This window comes from Xiphias gladius, chromosome 20, assembly GCF_016859285.1.
Source record: "Xiphias gladius isolate SHS-SW01 ecotype Sanya breed wild chromosome 20, ASM1685928v1, whole genome shotgun sequence".
NCBI lineage: Eukaryota > Metazoa > Chordata > Actinopteri > Istiophoriformes > Xiphiidae > Xiphias > Xiphias gladius.
This window is the reverse complement of record NC_053419.1, coordinates 13,280,501-13,302,083: the sequence shown is the minus strand read 5'-3', so window position 1 is coordinate 13,302,083 and position 21,583 is coordinate 13,280,501. Positions and strand designations below refer to the sequence as shown.

The window sequence follows — 21,583 nt, the reverse complement described above, 5'->3', positions numbered from 1 at the left end:
TATAAATGATGCCAGTTGAAAGCGCTAATTTTGTTATAGTGAATTATGCTAGTCTAGATGGACGGCCAACGCTTGAGGCAGAAGCCGTTGAATACTTCAAAATACATATTAATGCACTGGCCTTCTTAAGATATTACATTTGTGTATGAAAAATACATGCCTTCTTGAAGATAAATCCACAAGAATATTACCATTCACATTATTTAGAAACGAGCTTGCTATTACCCAGTTACTGCATTGCTAATCTAAGATGGTGTGCCTGCATGCGCCTCTTATTTCGCTTCATTTGTCCCCCTAAATTGGATGCTATAGCAGTAACGTAGTTTAGATCACCACAGACATAAAATGCACACCCACTTTAAGTAGCCTATTACAAAACAAAGAACCTAGATGGCGTGAATAATGGCATTAGACGCAATGTTGTGAATAAAACTGCAATATTCAATTGATGACTTTATTGCAGATAAATATTTCAGAGTTAAAGGTCAGCGGCTTTGTCATTGAGGCTTTGTTGTAAATGATTTCCTGTATTTAGCCTATTGTGTCCTGGCTTCGCTTGGAGCTTTTCCATCCTATCTATCAGTCAGGACAGGCCAGGCCGCTCTCCTGATAAACCTACAGGATTACAGACATGCTCCTCTTGCTCTCGCTCAGAGACGATTAGCTCAGGCTGGGCTCCTCTGGGAGAGGAACCAGAGCCACTCTGGCCTCTGGGACACACTTCAGATAAGTAAGACTGGGCAGAGTAAGAGGTCGGTTGATTTGGAGGATTAGGAGACATGAAAAAGAGAAGGGATTTTCTCAGATTTACTGCTGTTTGAAAAAAAAAAAAAAGTGTTCCAACTCAAGTGTACTAACATTTTTGTCAGCAGTCAGCCTTGGAAACATTTTTGCTGAGGGCAAATTGAGGTCTATCGAGCTTTTCACAAAGCAGCTCTGGCAGAATTATTAAAAACTGTTTTTAAAGTGTTATCTAAGATCTCATTTGGCTGAGAATGGAACTATATCTGTATTGCATAATAGTTTGATTTTTATCTATGACATATTTTTCAAATGTTTCATGCAGTAGCTGCACCACAAATGTGATTAAAAGAGAAACAAAGAAAAGGAAGTCAATATTGCCACCTAGAGTAAAATTCATGAACTGAACATGCAAGTGTGATTTCAGTGGTTTGATTTTTTTTTTAGTCAAACATTAAGATCTTGTGATAAGAAAAAATCTGATCTTAGCTGATTATCTAGAAAACAAACTCTCTAAGAATTCATACTGAAAATGTGCTTCTGATTATTATATTAATAAATGTGCACATGAGATGCTGTCTGGTGAAATTAAAACTATTTTTTGACATAATGGTTGTGTAAAAGAAGTTAGGCGAGTTTGAGACATGAATAGGAACAAAAAGGGCCCCAGAGCAATACAAACAAAACAAGCACAGCTCACCATGCCTCCCTACTAAACAGACGCACCACAACCTCGACACAGGCAAAAGCTCTCAGAAGAAAAAATATTCTCTCTCTGGAGCAGAACTGCTGGAAAATATATTAATTATCAGTTTACTTTGAAACATTGTGTATTTGCTCAGTAACACACCAAGGCACTCGGTGGATTCCAGCAATTAATATACAGTTGGAAATGTACCGTTAAAATTTCAAAATTATTACTGTGGCCGTTGGCCGAGGTTAACAGCGGAGGTAACTCCAGGCAGACAACATCTGAATGTGAAGTATTTACAGAAATGTTTTCCCTTGATAACGGCGTCCACAGTCTTGTATTCTTGTCTTGATGGAACAGGTGAAAGCCACCAGGTAATATCATAAGTAAAGCAGCAACCCACACAATAACATAATGCTGCTTAAGAGTCAGAGCTGCACCATCTTGCAGTTACTAGAAACTATATAAAAGAACAGAAAACATAAGCTTCTGCTAGAATGATTGTTTAAATTGAAGGCATTTGCATAATTTTAAGACCAAGTATACAATATTAATATTTAGTAAGGCATAATCAAAGTAATAAATACCAAACTGAAAGGAAAAATGAAAAGAATCCTATTAAAAAACACCTTTGAAAACTGGACTTGTCTGACACCAAAGAGGGCTGACAGACGAGAGAGATAGTGATGCAGGACGCTCCTGCACCTCCAGTCCAGTTATGTCCTGGGACATCAAACAGTGTAGTCCAGCTCTGCGTTTAGATTTTTGTACATTTCATAGATGGCATCTACAGTGGTAGTGTAATTAACCAGGAACTGACGCACATTTGCCAGACATTCCTCCTCTTTCACTTCCTCCCCCTTTGACAGCGCTTTGAGGAAGTTTGATCTGTAGGGAGCTGCAAGTAACGCTGCCTGCAATGGACAAAAAAAATGAACATTAGTTAGAACTGGGTTTACGCAAAGCTCACTTAAGCCTAAATAAATGGGCTCTAGGACTGAGCTCTTAGTTGTCCCGGTCAATTTCTGTCTCCGTCACAATGTCGACATCAAAATTGCTTCCTCGTCTCTCAACCTTAACAAGGCTGCAAGAGACCTGGATGTCATGATTGATGACCATCTATCCTTCTCCGACCATGTTGCATCTGTCTCCTGGTTGCGCCACAACTACTGCAATGCCCTTCTAGCGGGCCTCCCTTGAAACCCTGACGGATTATCCAGAACATAGCCGCGCGTCGGGGTTTTTCGATAAGCCTAAAATGGCACATGTCCCTCCGCTGCTCACTGACCTCCGCCGGCTACCCACGGCCGCCTGAATCAAATTCATGTCCCTGATACTGATACCCACAGACTGACTTCTGGGTCTGGCCCCGTGTACTTGAACTCAATCATACAGGATTATGCTCCCTGTCGGCCACTGTGTTCCTCAGAGGAACGTCGTCTGGCATTGGCATCCCTGCACACAAGGCAATCACAGCCCAGACCATTCTCCTCTGTGGTTTCCCTGTGGTGGAACGAGCTGCCAAATGTTACCAGAGCAATCTCTTGAAGACTCATCTCCCCCGAGAGCCCCTCCTCTCCTCACACCTCTAACACCCTAAAATGCCTAACTCGCAATTACTGTGCTCTTTCAGTGCGCATCTTAACCTGATGTCCTTGCACTTTGTCTAATTGAACAGATTTAGTGCTTAGTGCTTACTCCAAGGGTGTCCTACTGTACTGAAGCTTTAGTGTTGTCCCTCCCTGGTAAGTTGCCAGATGAGTAAATGTAAATGTAAATAAAATAGGCCCACATCATATAAATGTAAAACAAGAAAAACACACTTAAATAAAAGGTATGGACACGAGATAAACTAACGTAGAAACACATTATTTGGTGCAGTCCATCAACAGAACATCACAAACTACAGTTTCAAATGGGTCAGGTTTGGTCCGTTCTTTGTATTCTGTGGTAAGAATGGAAAAATGTTCCTCACATTGAAAATCTTTTGCACAATCCAGCCGTGGTATTTCTTCAGCGCCTGTTCATAGGCTTTGGTGACATTGACCCGAATTAGGTTGGGGTTGTTCTCATCCCTTTCTCCATCTGCCAAACTCTGCAGCAGGATCTGTATGAAACGGAGACCCCTGCGGGAGAGACCCAGTATTGGAAAATAAACAAATGAGCCCGTCTGCTTCAGTTCAGCCACAGTGTTCAACGTACATTATGACATAACAGAGGCTTCAGAGAGTGCTCACCTTTTCAGCCACATCAGAGCTAATGTGGCTCCAACTTTGGGCCATTCTGCCCCATGGGCGTCCCGCTCTGCCTCCAGGATGTCCTTCAGAGTGACGTACTTTGCAGGATCCTTAACATAGACTCCTCTAATTTTCTGAAATTACACATTTGGGTTGAGTTTGCGGCAACATTAGATTTCTAACTGTGGTATGAAAAAAACACACCAGCGCACTTGCAGAGGCATTAAAACAAACAAACAAACACAGATTTGTATCTTACCATTATATTGCCATTAATGTCGGATTTGATGACTGAAAATACTTTTGATCCCAAGCAGTCTGAAAGAGAGACACACATCTGAGAGCAAAGCAATAAAATATGAATGACTTCCATCACACATGTCCCTCGGAGGGGGGGGACACAAGGCCTTTACAGGAGGGGAAAATGCAGTGAATGCATAGTCTCAGTTAGGTCACAATGAGGCCAATGTGTGCTCCGTTCAACGGGTAAACAAAGAGTTTCTCAATAGGCTCCACGGCCGCAGCTGGTTCAGATCCCCGCCGTGACCCAGCAGCTCCACTTCGGCCGGGTGCGAAATAACCGCGTCCCATCTTACAGGCACACTCGCGGGCTCAGACGAGCGACAAGTCCTTTGGATCAACATGTAATGAGGAACAAGTCAGCGAAGTTACGAACCGCGACAGCGACCGCGGCGCGCCAGCAGCGCCACCTTACGCGTGTGCTTTAGCGACTTCAGGTAGAGGCATACTCACCAAAAAACGCAGGAATATGAGAAACGGCCTCCAAGAATAACTCCGTGTCCACGGACTTGTCGGGGGGCAACTCTCCGAACTGGTTATCCAGTAAGAGAGACATGGTCCTGTCGTATGAACACGGCGGTAAAGCAGCTGCGGCAGCGGTGGCGAGCAGCTCTCGGCTGGAAAGAACCCGGAACTCTCTTCTTGTCTGGTGGGTGGGGGAGCGCTGCCAGTCCCTATGTCTTTCGTCTTTCTCTAACAGGTGGGAAATGATACACGGGCACGTTGAAAACCCCACCGTATGTCCCACAAGCACGGCACAGACACGACAATGGGCCAGTTGAGGTACGAATGATACTTTATTATACCTAAGGTAGGGAATGTTTTCAACCACAGAGGCAGTGGTAGGCTATGAGTTACAGGGAAATCAATATCAGGGCTGAAACCAGGGGTGGAAAGTAACTGAATACGTGCACTTCTTTGTTCATGTATTTTTTTTTATTTAAATGGAGGATCCCACAGTCTAAAAATCTCTATCTTTACTGTCATTTTAGAAGAGATAATTAACTGGGTTTAAAAAAGGTATTTTAAATGTAATGTTCTCACGGCCCCATCAGGTTATTTGTTGAGAAATGAACTCAGATTTAAAGCAAGACTAGACAACTTTTGAAAGAAGTAATAACACGGTCTTCCTCTCACAAATGAAATTTTGAACTCATAAACAATACAATGAACCACTGCTCAATTCATTAACTTGAAGGAGTTTGCCAAAACTGCATTAATTGGGGTGGTATGACCACTAGCTTGTGGTGGCTAATGCTACCAAACTTGAGATAGAAATTGCTTTATAATGGACAATACGTGAAGACTCTTCTTTTCTTGCACTACTTTGACACTATATTTTACCATTTTTGACCATTTTTATGGCCACTGGTGTTCAGCAAAAGTTACATGGTATTCTTTAAAACCTCCTATGAATCTAAATCTAATTAAAAACAAGATAACATTGACAGCACCACCGGAAAAAAAAAAAAAAAAAGAAAATGAAAGTAAGACCACAATACAAGAAAAGACAAAAACAAAAGATTAAAAAAAATAAATTAATTAAAAAAAACTTACACAAGTGACCTGAAAAAAAGGTAAAAAAGAAAATAATGCAACAAAATGATCTCAATGACAAATTCCTAGACTGTGACATGCAGCTGAAAGCTCACAAAAAGCTAATAAGTGGACCTCGAGTAAAGATTGTGAAAAAAAAAAAGGCTCACTTAAACTTTTGAAATGAACTGAAGACATTAATAAAATAATAATCTGTCATCAAGAAGCTCTGAACCTCTTTTTCCTCCATAAGCAGCCTTCTGAGAAAGCTTTTCTTATAAAGAGATGTTCTGCACTTTGGAACGCATCACTGAATTTGAGAGGGATTGCTTAAGGGAAGGGTCTGCAAATTCATATTGAAATGATGCTGCACTGGCTCCTTAATGCTCTTTAATGCTGACCAGATGTAAGTAACTGATGCGTACTAGTTTTCAAAAGAGATACTTTTTACTTTTGAATGGATACATTCCAACACAGGTAATCTTACTTCTACTTGAATAATACTGAATTAACTGTACTCCACTTGTGTATGGTATTCTAGTTCTCTTTCCACCCCTGGCTCAAAGTTATCTGGCTCACAACAATGAGCGACACATTAGACCCAAGTTCCACAACAGGTACTCTAACGCAGAGGGCACATTTACTTTATCGTTGATTGTAAACCATAGCGGTACATATTTGACCACAGGCAGCATCTAACACACTGGAGTTACAGCACCACACCAAACAAACAGAGATCACAAGTTGCCTATAACTAACTGCCAGCTGAGACGTCCCAAACCTCAGAACAAAAGTTAGCCTGTGAGGAGCATAATGTTAAATGAAAGCTTATGAAAATAAACACTGATATTTTCTTAGAGGTATGACATACAGTTTATAAATAGAATAGCATTTGGATTATTTTGATAAAGAATTACATGGATACATACATCTTATATATTTGCATAATGCTATTAAAATTGATTCATAATGGATCTCACACAGGCCATCGAGGCCATCTCTGTGACAAATGCACCCATACAGACACACAGACACACACACAGACACACACACACACATCAGAAGTATGGCTGTAACAGAATTCCAAAAACTACTGAAACCTTACTTATAAACACATCTCCAACCAACGCAAAGGGACTGGATGGAATGAAAGTTTGCACACTCTTGGTACTGCTGACCTTACATGGTCCTCAATGAACTGAAGCTATTTTTTAATTATCACAGTTTGCTTACTCAACAAACATTTGAACGCTTAGCAAGTGGCATCACCATGATTCAAGATTTAAACACTGTAATTGCATCTTAAAAACAAAACATTTAAAATGGCTAAAGGAAAATAAACCAATGTCACTGGAGTAGATTAAGGTTCATCTATTCTGATCCTTGATGCCAAGTGTCTTGCAGATTTTGGTCCTCTCTGGCAGCTCAGCCATGCCAGAAACAAGACTCAAGGAACACAACCGATGACCTCTGATGTCCACTAGAGTACTAAGAAGAAAAGTACAATGTAGAAGGCTCAAATGCTTGATGTTTTGATGGTTTTATATATGCACACATAACATTGCACTTTTGGAAATTGTGTGGATTAAACTGATGTCTTTGTGAGGTAAGAAAAAGTAACTAATTTTGTCCTACATCTTTAGAGATGTTTGTTTACTCCGTATTACCATGGTACAAAAAACAACTAGATAAATAAAGCTTTCGTATGATCCATAATTTTTCATGGTATCTTTTTTTAAAAAACAAAACAGATTTTCCCATCTCAAGGAATGTATGTAAATGATCAGAATGATTAATATGGGAAAACAAATAATGGTGTTAACTGATTAAGCTGAAATTAGCAACAACATTGCTAACTGATGAACTGTATTTTGGTAATGTCTTTGGGCTTTAGTTAGTTGTTATTTTCTTTGGTTGTCACAGTGACAAGTTGCTTGGCAGCTTTGGCAATGTCATAGGCGCACTGGATGACCTGCTGAGTGACCAGCTGGATGTCCGATGGGCAGGGGTTTTGATCTGCAGCCTTCTGGCACTCCCCATGCAGCCGGCTGGCACTCGAAGTGAGCAGGCACAGAGACCCTCGCACAGTCTCAGAGGTCGGCCTCTGTGGGGAGAAAAGAGGGATGATGGAGACTCGATAAGGGACTGACATTACAACGACCATAAATTAACTCTCACTTTGATCAGTGGGCCCATGGGCACTGAATGTGTGTGCGTGTATGTGTGAGTAAACATAAAACAAAGTGATCCAATAATTGGTAAACATAAAACTATGTAATGCAATGAACAAGGCCTACCCATCTAGACAAGTTATTTTAGATTCTCTTTGGCTTTTTTCAAACAAATGACAAATCCTTTAATTACTCGGGGTAGGGACACCAAGCTTTTGGTGGGAGTCATCTTACCTTGGGAAACAGGGTGGCCATCTCTGTCACAGCCATGCGGATCTTTTCAGAGCAAGGCAGAAAGCTGTGGGAGATGGAGACAACAGGATGAATGGGTGATCGAGCACTCCTGTGCTATATATAAAATCTCTAATGCCAAACTGCTACGACAATTCTCAAAAAGAACAGCCTGAGGTCATATTCCTTGTACCAACAGTGAGTACCCATTAATAACACTATAGTACACTGCACATTTTAGTTACATATCATTTACAATTAATTTCCGCTGTTTTGGCACTTTTGTTTACACAGCTTCAGTATTCCTAGGTAATGTGATTTGACTGGTTGCTAGTATCATCAAATGGGCGACTGCATTTGAAATGTCTGACCCACTGCCTTTCTACCATCTTTATTTGATTATGCAACTAAACATATGCATAGTGATGGTGCAACCTTCCAAATGAATTCTGAGATAACCAGCTTGGGTGAAATAACATTTGGTTGGCAGACAGCACGGCTGTTGAGGTTTGAAAATGAAGCTTTTTCAGTGACATGGGCGAAAGGATAAATTCATCAACATCATGACTTTTATTCAACCTGAAACTATGTGACCAAAGAGACCGATATCCTAACGGAAGAAGCCAATAATCAAGCTTTGAAAGCCTGCATTAGACCAGTGATATCTTGGAAAGAATTACCGTTCACAGCTTCATATTAATACCCTGGATGAATACAGGAAACCAATTTGACTAAACTAAGTTGTTCTGGATTTGGCAGGTCAAAAGGGGATGTGATCATGTGGTATGAGTTTCCTGTCAGCTGCATTAAAAAACACAAGGCCTGCCCCCAGCAGACACAGAGTTTCTAGGACACAGGGGCAGAGGCCAGTCTAACAAGGCCCAAAATCAGTGAATATCAGGCTTTGGAACCAGACCTCCGCTGGTTTTCTATAGCATGTGACTGACCGACTGACTGACTGACTGAAAATCTGGAGCCCGGAGGATATTTATTGAAAACCACTGACCTAGAAGCAGCTCGGACAGAGAAAAGTTACACCTTTTACAAAAAGGCCAGGCAAAAAGATAGGAATGCAGTTGGAATATATGGCGTGACAGGTTGCACACTGTGGCTTACATTATATCAAATAATGTTAAGATCTGATATTTGAATATATTTGATGTTTTCAACATCATATCAATCAAATTACCTTTCGTGTTTGGTCTCCTGGGCAGCTCTCAGAAGCTCCTGTATGTTCTTAGTGATCTGCTCTGTCTTACAGATGACGTCCTCTGTGCATGGCAGGGTGGCATCTTCCTCACACTCCTCCTCTGGTTCCACAGCATCAGAGGCTGGAGGAGGGCTGCTACAAATGCAAAGAAAACTTACTGCTATATGCACTGCAATGCATAAAAAGACACAGGTTTATATATGTTATCTTAAATATTAAACAGAGTTTTGGGAAGTAAAAAAGATGGAAATTGCAGGTGGTTTTCCAGTCCATAACAAGTGTGGTACTATTATAAATATAGATTTATTTCTGGTTAGCGGTACACTGACTGTGAATTAAGTGAAATACCTTTACCATACCTTGCAGCTTGGTTGTAATTTGGAAAAAGGAGCCGAGTTTAAGTGGCTGGGTATCACAATTCAGTGCCTGTTAGATGCCATTTGAGACCAAGTATTTATGAAAAAAATAACAGTAAGTGGTTGACATAAAATTAGCTATTAGTGTACTATTATCCAGTAGAGAACCAGATCCATCTACTTTATGGCTGCTCAACAAATAGCCAAAAGCAGTAACTATAATCAGCAATACATGTACATAAGAGGTAAATGACATGCAAGGCCACTGGCTCTTGCTCATATGTTGATTTTTTTGTACACTTACGTCAAAACAGGTGCAAACCCTGCTGCTGCAACATTTTAACTTCGTCCTGTACAGACAGACTGTACCAGTAAAGGTTCACTTCCAAAAATCTGTCTAAATTAATATTAGTCTAGCTTCGTCCTCTCTCTTCATGTGACTTAACTTTGCAAGCTTTTGCTACAAAGATGTCAACATCTGTGGCACCAGAAACAAGAATAAAAGCCTTTCCATTTATTTAATTTCAGACTTCTTTCCAGGCATTTCTTACTTCATCTCTTTGCTTCCATCTCGTAACTTAATATCGATTAAATAATATTTAATCTTTAAAAGACATATATCAACTTTTTTAAAGAGTTGGTATATGACAAAAATGTTTTTAATGTATTAATCTGAAGAACCAATCAGCTGCTTTTATCAAAGAATTTTTTTGATATTTCTGCTGATTTTTTAATCAGTGATAAAATGTACAAATATTTCCAACCGTTCACAGGGAAAACTGTGTTTTAAAATCAAAAGACAGTTAAAGTCATCGCCATTTTGGATGGGAGGGTACAAAGTTAACTTAAAAAAGGTCTGACCCTGTCTCCTCCAGTTCAGAGTGGTTGGGCGTAGTGTCACAGTCATTCTCTAGCATGGTACTCCGTCCTTCCAAACTACAGCCCTATAGAGACATCAGTGGATTACCATCAATCGAACACACTAAATACTGTATATGATTAGAACAGACTTATTACAGGAGCAACTGTGGGCACATACAGATCAGAATCATGCATTTCTGAAAACAAAGTCATGATCACACTATCAGACATTTGGTTTCAAAGCAGATGAAGAGAAAAAGACAGGAAATATTCAACCAGGTCACTGTGGTGTAAAAGTGTGTACTGCATTGGATGCGATTAGTAGCTGCAAAGAAATGCCGATGTAAACTGTGTTCTCTTATCAGTGTCGGTGGCTAATAAACACCTTGTGATGAGCCATTTTCCTTCTTGGATATTGGACTGTGTTATCGCATCATTCAAACAGCTTTCTCTGGTGCAACATTTCATCATCACTTCTGATGTTCTGGTTGAGGTACACTGTAGAGAAAAAGCTGGAGGTGTTCAGGTAACTGAACTGGAGCAGAGGCACTGTGGTGCATGCATGCAGGCCATACTGACAGACAGCAGTTTAAAGACAGGTCAGGAGAGAGAAGGCTGTGGGGTCAAGCAGGGGGGACAGTTTTCACCATCCCCTGGGGCTGCCTATAAACCGAGGGGAACTGTGGTACTTAACCCTTCGAGATCTCTCGTCCCACGACCAGGACAGGGAAGAGGGGAAGGTAGGGAGGGAGGAAGCAGCCGTCCCCAAAGGACCCCTCCCAATCTAGAAAGGGGTCAAACCAAGTTGAGCATACTCTATTGAGATGCAATGAACGATTGAATGAATGAATGAAAAACCAACACCAGCCCCAAGCCAGGCATCATTATTTTGTCCTGAGGGCAATCCAGGAGGAACATTGGGGCTTCTGTGCTTACATTGGTTGGGAAGGGCTGTAAAATTACTCCATCCTCATGACGGGCTGATCCAGATCGGTGGGGGCACTGCTTCGAAGTAGAACCTGTCTCATACATGGACATAGCACGACCTCCGCGGGGTGGGTGTCGACCAAAAGACCCCTGGGGGTGTTGCTGTCCGCTGGGGGTCTGCCATCGCAGGGTTGTGTTTTCAGTCTGCAGGGAGTTCAGCTGTAGAGAACAAAATATCTTTCAATTCGACTCTAGCCGGGACTGATCTCCTTACAAAAGCACAGCCAGACATCAATAATAGAGTAGAAAACAGCTAAGCCTCCTGGAGAAAAGCATTTTTTTCAGTTCACCTTCACCTCTGTTTTGTTTTTGGTTTCCCTTCATAGTATTTCTCACAACAAAAGGTTTGTTTCTTTGACAAGTGAAATGCTGACACGGTGTGTTGACAGCAACACCTGAAGTACAATCCCCTGAGAAACTGCTGCAGAAGTGGTTGCCCTTATTTACATGAACAGCACTTCATCACTGTTTTCGAAACTGAAAAGAGCGATGGGAAACATGACTTGCTCATCGTCGTGTCAATATTATCATGTAAATTACCATATAAAGTCAACAAATTAACTTTTAGGATATCAGATGAAGTAAAAAACTACACACTACCAGGCTAACACAAAAGTAAAAGCAGTGGTGCCTACAGTTTTGTCCTTTGTCTTCCTCTTTCATCTTACAAGACATGAATATTTAAAAAGGAGATTTTATAGGTTTATTAGCTTATATGTTAGGAAATGTATTAGGATTCCTCTGTGTCACCAATTGAGGTTCTGGTGGGTACAAGAACTGAGGAAGATAAGTGACTAGAATGGAGGAAGGCAACTTATGTCAGGGAAAAGCAGCATGGTTGAGGAGAAAATAAACCAGCGGGAGGAGGCAGTACATTGTGTTAACACTGTCTCTCGGCAAAATGAGGAAAGAAAGAGAAAAGAAACTGGGCTTTGAAGCGCTTCAAGGCATCGAAGAAAAGAGGGTCCACTCTCAGTTAAGAGATTAAGGTACTTGATGAGAAATTGATTTATCAGATCACAGAGGAATGATGCAGTAGTTGGTTTTGCCGATACAAAAAGGACCAAATTTCATGAAATTCCACCAACCCCATTTAATTTGGAAGTATTTTCTAACAAAGAGGGTAGTGAAAGTAGTAAAAATAAACTAAAAGCCATCCACACCAGGGTTTGTGCATTTTGTTTAATAACCAGAATATTCTCACCGCTGTATTCGAGTGGTGGTGGACATGTTAAGGGGGGAGGGGGTTCCTCAAAAAAGTATGTACTTACCTAAATTTATACCCCTGGGGCTAAGTGGGAAATCTACTTTTTGAAATACTAAGAAATAAGGAACTGACTTGCATGATAAACCGAGAATAAAAATATACATAAGGTGGTTGTGGGTTGTTTTGGTTTGCCAGTACTGTTCAAGTGCTTTCTGGAGGTGTTGTAGACTCAACTCAATTACATTTCTGTAATGGTTAGCACCACTGATTCACCCAAACTCCAACGATAATAATCACATTTAGGTGGTTTGTGACTTGTGGCTGTTTGATGGTTCTGCAGATTTATGATGATAGATCAAAATGTCCCCTGTGGTTGTGGTTTGTGGATTAGTATGAATCCTCTGTTTTAAATCATAAAGAACTATAACATTAAACCCTTTTTGCCTGTTTTTGCTGAACTGCATAGCAGATTCCTGCGGTGATTGTCAATTATCACCACAGGAATTTCACCCATCCAGAAGCATAGCAGCCATTTTCTCTGTTCCAGTAGTGGTGTAAAATCTCTACGGTATTTTCATTTATTTATATGTCAAAGTCTAGTCTTACAAATTCATACACAGTATGATTCATAAATAGTATGATTTTTAATTGGAAAAAGGAATGTACTTAACATGAATTACTGGGTGTCCATGGGTGAAATCAAATTACTAAATGTCTCTGGAGGAGAATCAAGTCTGACACACGCAACATTTCAAGACTCACTGTTTTAAAGTTGCAAAGAAAGAAAGTCTCAAACATTTAAACACTCTTCAGTCTTCTAGTACATAGCACTCATGGGAGAATAGAATACAGCAGTGTTATCAATAACTAGCCTTTATAATAATGTCATAACAAGGTACATTGTTTGTAATCCTAATGCAACTGAAAGTGAGCAATAACCAGAGCAATACGGATGAGGATGTAAATACCATAAAGGGTCTAACGGACCTCTAAATATGGATCTTGAAATATTAATGTGTAATTTCAATTTCAATGTGTAATATCTAATTAAAATAATGGAAATTACCTGCAAATAAAAAAGTTTAACCAATCCACAGTAGAAATCCACTTTGCTTGGCAATTACTTGTGAATTCACTAACCTTGCTCTGCATCAACCGCAGCTCTTCACTAAGGTGACAGTTGACTTTGAGCAGCTGTTGTATTTTGGCTTCTGATGCAGTGAGGGCGCTCTTCACCTCCATAAATTCCTGCACTGTGATTGGTCCATCAGAGAGGTCAGATGACTCCGAGCTCTGCAGGAGAACAGGTAACATAGGATAGGAGGAATTTGATCAGTTTAAAAAGTAAAGCAAAGATGTTGTATTTAAATATCTAAACAGTAGCAGGGTCCAGCAAACATTTACCTTGGTCCTTCCATCATTGCAGCTGTCCCCACAAGTGGCCTCTTGTACTGGATCTTCATCTGATGCCACACTGTCGTAATCTGGCTGGTCATTGTCCTGGCTCTCACTGTTATGGCGACTGTCTAATCCCTGAAGGATCAGCTCCACATTCTCTGAAGAAAGACGACCAGATCAAAGGATTGGAGATCAAACAAGCCCTGCTAGCTATAGGCAGATGTCTAAATCAAATAGTTAAGGAACAGATTTCATTCTCCTTTAGTAAATCCAAAAATCAGGACTTGTGCTTCTTTGTTACACCAAACAATCTTTGTCTTCGTTGAGTGTGCACCAGGAAGAAAAAGGTTGCGATGTGGTTTGTGATAATTTACAGAAGGCATGAGTTTCCATCATTAAAGCCCCAATTCACATTCTGTTTGGCAGCATTTCTTCATAAACATTAGTACACATGGTCCACATGCTAATTGTGACTTAATAAGCTGGACCACATGATAAACATTTGAATAAAAAATTCAATACTGACTCTCTGCATCTTATTTGCACCAATCATTTTATGTTTTATTCATTGCATAATCTATTTATTTATTTTCTGTGCATTTTCTGCAAAACACAAAATAATAAAACTCAGAACAAAGGTACATTAGCAAGGAAATTCAAGGTATGCTAAAATAAAAAATCTGAAAGTCATATCCTACCTTTGGGACTGTCACAGGAATTACCCCACTGCCTTCGCTTAGCATCAGTTAGAATATCGATCACCAGGGTGGCAAATTCATGAGCACTAAACCTTGCCAATTTTTGACGACCCTGGGGAAACAAATGTATCATAAAACAAAAAGAAGAAAATATGGCAGCACTGTTAAATCCAGTCTTCACACAATACAGTGGTGTTTGAACAGGGGGCAACAGTAGTGCAATCCCTTGCCTGGTTTCTGGTAGATGAGTACTCTGGATTGACAGGCAGAAAGGGTACAACTGTGGTGTCAGTTACGAGTGCGCTGTGGTTCTGAGTGGCCAACCACACTGAAAAAACATAACATAGTAGAAATTAAAATGCGGGCATAAAAAACATTATATATTATATATTTTTTACAATTCTTGAAATTTCACCAGCATCTGTTTCTCTTCTGTCAACTTCATCATAAACATCCATGGCAAGTTCTTCAAACTGGTGGTTACTTAGCTGAAACAAAATAAAGCAGAATTTCTGCTTTACTTTTAGAAGAACTGAATAGCAAGTGAAAAAAGGGAATACATTTTGGAACTCATCGGACACAAATCACAAGTTAAAAAAATCTCACCGACTGCAGCTTCTTCTTTGCAGCTTTTGCAAACTCCGACAAATCCAGACTGCTTTGGACAAAAAGTAAATAAAAATGAATGATTATTTTTCTGCTGACAAAAGTCGAAACAAACAAGGAGAAACACAATGGCAAATATAACAAACATACTTACTTATTTCTTACCCATCCAATGAAGCATAGGAAAAATAGGATTATATTGTGAATGTCTGTCATGCTGCCTATATAATATACAATAAAAGTAAACTATATAACATTAACTAATAGCCAGGGGCTTCTTGGAGCAGAGAATATCACCTGGTATTGTTTTCTGTGCATTATAAAATCTCAACTTTTGTAACTTATAGGTATGAAAATGACTACAACTTGGAGGATAGCTATTACCTGTCTGCCATCTGTGGAATGATGAAATGTTGCCCATTTCTGTGATCTACAAAACAAAAAGGACGTGATAGCAATTAATTACCATAGAAAAAAAGAAAAATAAACATTAGCTTTTAAATGCCATAAAGCAGCTATGCTTGATGTACATTCTGTACTTACCTGGTCTTCTACCACAAAGGTAAAATGTTAACCGGTCAGTGAGCTCATACTGGATCTCTACTAGCCTCTCTGCCAGCTCCTGGTGCCCAGCTTGTCTGCAGAGATTAGGAATAAAAACTCATGTTTCAGAAATACAGCACTGTACTAAGGCTAAAGAATGTCTCAAATAGGAGGCCTGTGAATTTGTCTATGTTTAACATTTGTGTCTATAAACTTCACAGAAAAATAAGATTTTCATTTAGAGTACAAAGTTGGTTTGGTAGCTCCACATATTGTATTGAGCATAGAATTGGAGTAGGTCTGTGGGTGTTCACTGGCCATGGGGACAGAGCAGGACCAGCCATGCTTAGACACCACCAAGCTTCTGTTATGCCAGAAACACCATAAAATAAATCATTTTTACTTTGACTTCTTTAAGCAACTCAAGGCAATACTTTTCTGGTGCACTGATTGTTTAGCTAGCATTACTGTGCAATGCAGATATTTTCTGTTTTGATTAACTTGTATAATAATAAGTAACATAACATATCACTATCAGCTCTGTCATCTTTTATTTTATATCTTTATATTTTATTTCTAGGTCTTCGCTACATCTTCTGCTAAATTACTCGACCTGAGTCAGCTAACATACTTGCTAGAGAATTTTTCCTTCCTTCTGTGTCTAGTGTTCATTGTAGTGCAAGGAATGCTAAATATTCTGGCCATTTCAGCTTGCGACTGCCGCCCCCCCCCCCAATTTCTAACTATGTGTCTACCATTTTTTGGTTACCTTCTGACACTTTTCCTTTGAGTGACAATGTGCAACATTTCCTCAATAACACGACAGTATATAGATAGTACACATATGATACACACATCAGTTTTTTTTTTGTGCACTTGTTTAAATCTCCAAACGATGTGTATCATTTCCTGTTGCACAGCCACCACTGAGCTGGGCTGCATCTGTTAAGGGGATGCTTGCAGCCACACTACCGGGTAGTCATGTGAACCAAAACAATAGTAACTAGAACTACGTTTTCTATGTAGCCAACACTGTGAGATTAGAAATAAATGGGGGACAAAAGTGGCCCATGAACTTTCCTAACTATGACTTGCAATACACTTCAATGCCTCAAAACAATAAGTTCCATATTGTGGCATCTCTAAAATGATAAGATGTTAGTAACATTATATAGTGCTGGTACAGACTTCCAACTGCTCATACTAAAAAAAAGATCCTTTAGTAAAGAAAAATAAACAGATAATCAAGTGTTAAATTAAAAATATAGACCCTTTTTTACCTTGCATAATCAATGGGGGTCTTTCCACTTGAGTCCAGAGCCCCAGGATCAGCTCCATAAACTGCTAACAGTTCTGCTTGGAACATCTGACCTGCTTTTGCTGCTATGTGTAGTGGGGTGTTTCCCTTCTCCTGTGGTTCCAAAAACAACGCAGTGATGAAGCATGAAGCATTAGTATTGTGTCAATTCATATATTTTTTTTCCTTATTCCAGTAGACTTACTGGATGGAAGAAGTTGGCTTGTGCTCCCAAAGATAAGAGTCTAAGGCAGGTCTCCAGATTTCCAGTCCGAACACTGGAATGGAGTTGCTGAAAGGAGATATAGACAATATTTTGTTTTAATTTGATTGTGAATACCTATTAACTGCATACACCTGCCAATAACTGAGTGACATGATGCATTATCTTGCTGGAAATATATAAATTTAATATATCTATATATGATAAAAGGTCAGATTATTGAAATTTAAGGGGGTATCATTTTAAAAAGATGCACTGATACGACAATATAAGTTTATGGGTGCCTTAAAGACAAAAACTCTTGCCTGCTACAAAAAATGATTTTTATACCTTCCATGCATTCAGGCACTTTTCTCTTTATAAATCACAGGGAATTTGATTATAGTTAACCATAAATGGTGATTGAAATGCCTAATATTCATATGCACATAATCCATCTTGTCGTTAAACTATTAAATTATCTGTAAGGAATACAGAATTCATACCACAAAGAAGAATGTGAAATTGAGGCAGCTGTTCAAAGAGTTGAGGTAAGACAGACTATACTATTTGATAGTCATAGCATGAGCATGACTAACACAAGAAAATTTGAGTGGCAGTATGTCACAGCAGTACTGAATGCTAAGTAACAATATATAAATAGGTCAAACCATTTCTGAAATTTAAAGAAAGTTCTCAGGTATCATAGTAGTATATATAGTTAAAAACCAAAAAGCCCTTGCTCTGTTTTGGTAAAGCAAGGGTGCAACTTGTGGCATTCAGGAGACAAATATGGCTTTATTTCACCACACCACCATGGTTTTTTCTGTCACCAAGAAGCTTATTCGCATGGGACAATCCTGGGTTAGTTCTACATCTAATAAATGTTGGTAAATAAATAATGTAAAAACAACAGAGCAATTTTCTCACCTTGCTGAGGTCTTTTGCGGTTACACTGTCATCCTCCCGACAAGGCATCCGATGGACATACGCCAACATTTGATACTTGGCCTTGATGAACTCAGTCTTGTTGGGACTGAAAACAACAAACGATGCTGATATCTAAAAGCAAGGACACTGAAAATCTGGACCACCATTGCTATTTTCACGTGACTACCACGACACATAAAAAACTACATGTGTTTGTTAAAGACAAATAACATTCAAAACCTTTTTCAACCGGGAAATGTCCTACTGTCTAATATTAAAATCAGACATAATATATGCAAATTAGAATGTGCAGTATTTGATTGTGTCAAAGCAATTCCTCCATTACACACTCCAACATACCACAACACAGGATTCCCGATATCTTGCTATCAATTCAGTCAAGAGAAAAAAATAAAGGTAGGTAGCTTTTTTTCAGTAGATCCCCTTCTCTGAACCCCACCCTTCCTTGCAGTTAGAATTGCAAATTCACATCGAAACTCAAAGATCTATCCTTCCTCACTGTCATATGACTAACTAGATCTCTGTACAGATAGAGTACAGTACAGTATACAAAACTAAAATAATGGGGAAGCTGACAACATAGCCTAACTTTGTGTTTAACATTAATAAACGTGAGCATATGTTCTAAAATAAACATTAGAATACTTCCTTGTTTTGTAAATGAAGCAGCACACAAGTTGAAGCAGCTTCAGAGTCTGTGTTTGACCATTCAGCAAACTCTGCCCCAATAGTTCCCGAACCATCAGGAAGTATAACCCCCTGACAAGGGACCTTTTTTAAACACTCATGGATGCACCCTATAAGATAGCATTCATCTTTAAAGTTGTATTTTAAATCGAGGACAGTTCCCTCCTATTTGGTGCATTGCACACTCTCTGTCTTCATCTGTCTCTGGCCTGGTGATTGAATGTATTTGCTCTGAGCGTGAGGGTCGGACTGAGAATGGCTGTGTTTATATGTGGCTGACTATTTATCTTTACTCCACCAGCCAGACACCAGTCCGACACAGTGTTTATACCTGGCAGTGGATGACTATATCACATCTCTCTGCCTCATGGATTTTGTTTTTTTGTTTTTTTTAATCTTCTGATCTACATTACATACTGTTAGTTAAAAAGTATTCACAATAAAGTAAAAGCTGCATAAATCCTTTAAAATTCTTGCTTGTTTAATCATTCAGTTAAACAACAAAACTGTCAGATTTATCCCATGTAGTTTACATGATTCGGATATTGCTACTTGCATTTAACTGCACATTCATTCTGTTGTGCATTTCCGCATTTGCATGTCAACAGATCAACTTACTTAAATTCTTGGAGTTACTTGAGACTGACCGGCCATGAGTCATGTTCATGGTACAGAGGGCCGATTATGCGTGTTCTCTGACCGTAACTCTGTAAATCAATTCTGCCAATAGAGGTTTCTATCAATATCAAACAAGCATACCAAAATCAGGACCGACATCAAAATCCTTACAAGCACTTACTGAACTCTGTCCTGGGGGTTTGCTTTGCGCTTTCCACTCACTGAAGAAGAAGGGTCCAGAAGGCTATGCTCCCATATGGAATTTGCTCCATTGCCATACAGTGTCTGGACCATCTTAAACATGAAACCACAAAACAGATCACTTTGGTTAAATCTATTACATTATATATAAGGTAGTCTCAGTCGCTTGATGATGTGTCTGATTGTGAAACCTCTATATTATAGGTCCCCCTTATATTCTACCCATTTGCATCTGGGTGTTTGGTATGCGTGGGGGTTGTGTGCCTGTCTCCTCACCTGTAACTGGGAGGGTGGCCACGAAGAATGAGTCAGATGTCGGACTTGAGAGCTGTGTCGCCCCAGACCTCGATGGATGCTGCAGCACTCATCGCAGATCAACACACCCCTGTTAACAGAGGCCCAGCGTGGCTCTGGAATAAGATGCAAAATTTGTTAGTTAACACCTCAGTCTAACGGAAAATAAATAATAACGTTACACATAACCTTAAACTGAAGCATTTGTGATAATTCCTCGATTCTAGCCAGACAAGGATATCTGCTAACAGACAGACACATATAACTCCACCAGGTTAGTTGCTTCCTAATGTCTCCGACACATCTAAAAAAAAATCAGTCACTAATGCAACCATTCGTGGGTAAGTTAGCAAGGTAGTTAATGAAGCTAAACCGACGTTAACAATAGACTACCATAAACCATCATTAAACATATTTCAAATAAAGAGTTTCAGATTCAGAGAAGTTCATTTGACTACACGGACAAGACGTATTTTAACAATTATTTTTACAAGACAAAAATTTACAACCATCACAATTAGCCATGTTGCTAGCAAACTGCTAATTAGTAATGAGCGTTTGGTAATGGTAAACTAGGTTAGCGAACTGGACGTTAAGTTGTAGTAAGGGCTAGCTGGTTAGCTAGGCAGCTAACGTTGAAGCTAGCCTGTTTGACATCATACCCGGGGCACTGCAATCAGCGCAGACCTCTCTGCTTCGTACTCGCTTTGACATCCCTTGATAGAAATCCTCTGAGTCCACGAAAAGTCAAGTATTTGTAAGGTAGGTTATAACAAAGCTGGGCGAGGATAAGACAGGATAGTCCGCCCCAAGAAGATTGTGTTTAACGCTTCTGGCAGGCAAAGCAACTGTACCCGTCTGCCCTCCCCTACTGTTGAACAAAGCGCTGTCCCATCCCAACACTCAGACAGCCTCCTCTCTGCCACCTTGTTTGCTTCCTTCCTTGTTTCCTTCGCCGTCTTATCATATCCCACCAGCATATACATCGTCAAACCCACCACCAATGAGGGCCTGATAATAGGTGCAAAAATGCCATGTGGACGTACTCTGTGTTGGTCAACCTTTGGCCTGTAGTCCACCACAAGTGGATTTAAAAACATGGTGTTGGGTGTGAACAAAATACATCACAAAACTCTCCTCTACCAGCATCTGTTTGCCTCTCAAGTACTCAAGTGTTGTACTTAAATACAACTGAGGTACTTTACTTGAATATCTCAATTTTATGCTACTTTATATCAACACATATCAACACATTTCAGAGCAAATTGTTGTATTTTTTGCCCCATGACATTTAGGTGGCAGCTAAACTTACACTTTGATGCCTGATATTTCACATGCAACACATATGATCATCTTAGAAAATAGGATATTCTAGATTTCACTGTCTTCCACTTCATGTCAAATGTTAGTTCAAGGTGATATGATCATATTACATGGAATGACACCATCCTGGTTAACAAAGCTCACTGCATCCTATACTGTCATATCTCCAATCACAGGATCACGGCTACTCATCCAGCAATCATAAATAAAGATGAACCAGAGATTTTTCGCTCTTTA

General features: G+C 39.7%; 2 protein-coding genes across 6 annotated transcripts; both read right to left on the bottom strand.

Annotated features, from left to right (window-relative positions):
• Positions 1-440: 440 nt before the first annotated feature.
• Positions 441-5,446, bottom strand: LOC120806226 (glycolipid transfer protein-like). The gene is made up of 5 exons (XM_040157148.1): positions 4,423-5,446; positions 3,929-3,987; positions 3,670-3,803; positions 3,408-3,558; positions 441-2,346 (listed from the first exon to the last, which is right to left on the bottom strand). Exons 1-5 carry the CDS (start codon positions 4,523-4,525, stop codon positions 2,164-2,166), a joined length of 630 nt encoding a protein of 209 aa, XP_040013082.1. The 5' UTR covers positions 4,526-5,446; the 3' UTR covers positions 441-2,163.
• Positions 5,447-5,516: 70 nt separating this feature from the next.
• LOC120806224 (ARF GTPase-activating protein GIT2-like) lies at positions 5,517-20,957 on the bottom strand. Of its 5 annotated transcripts, XM_040157145.1 has the most exons (21): positions 20,686-20,957; positions 20,006-20,139; positions 19,710-19,822; positions 18,203-18,308; positions 17,276-17,362; positions 17,054-17,184; positions 15,774-15,868; positions 15,615-15,660; positions 15,231-15,282; positions 15,040-15,112; positions 14,855-14,952; positions 14,625-14,736; positions 13,933-14,084; positions 13,669-13,821; positions 11,271-11,480; positions 11,029-11,118; positions 10,335-10,417; positions 9,097-9,252; positions 7,911-7,974; positions 7,478-7,609; positions 5,517-6,993 (listed from the first exon to the last, which is right to left on the bottom strand). In XM_040157145.1, the coding sequence occupies exons 1-21, from the start codon at positions 20,735-20,737 to the stop codon at positions 6,931-6,933; spliced, it is 2,202 nt and encodes a 733-aa protein (XP_040013079.1). In that variant the 5' UTR covers positions 20,738-20,957; the 3' UTR covers positions 5,517-6,930. The 5 variants fall into 5 exon arrangements, with proteins under 5 accessions (XP_040013079.1, XP_040013080.1, XP_040013077.1 ...); XM_040157146.1 differs by lacking the exon at positions 5,517-6,993 and having other exon boundaries at positions 7,030-7,609; positions 20,533-20,957; XM_040157143.1 differs by lacking the exon at positions 5,517-6,993 and having other exon boundaries at positions 7,030-7,609.
• Between the last annotated feature and the right edge of the window lie 626 nt (positions 20,958-21,583).

Coding starts and splice junctions, on each gene's coding strand:
- LOC120806226 (XM_040157148.1), bottom strand. CDS start 4,525: ATGTCTCTCTTACTGGATAACCAGTTCGGAGAGTTGCCCCCCGACAAG. Junction 3,559..3,669: donor GCTCTGATGTGGCTGAAAAG/GTGAGCACTCTC, acceptor TCTCTCCCGCAG/GGGTCTCCGTTTCATACAGA. Junction 2,347..3,407: donor TTGTGCAAAAGATTTTCAAT/GTGAGGAACATT, acceptor TGTCCATTGCAG/GCAGCGTTACTTGCAGCTCC.
- LOC120806224 (XM_040157143.1), bottom strand. CDS start 20,737: ATGTCAAAGCGAGTACGAAGCAGAGAGGTCTGCGCTGATTGCAGTGCC. Junction 17,185..17,275: donor AAGCCAACTTCTTCCATCCA/GTAAGTCTACTG, acceptor TTGGAACCACAG/GAGAAGGGAAACACCCCACT. Junction 14,737..14,854: donor ACTCATCTACCAGAAACCAG/GCAAGGGATTGC, acceptor TTGTTTCCCCAG/GGTCGTCAAAAATTGGCAAG.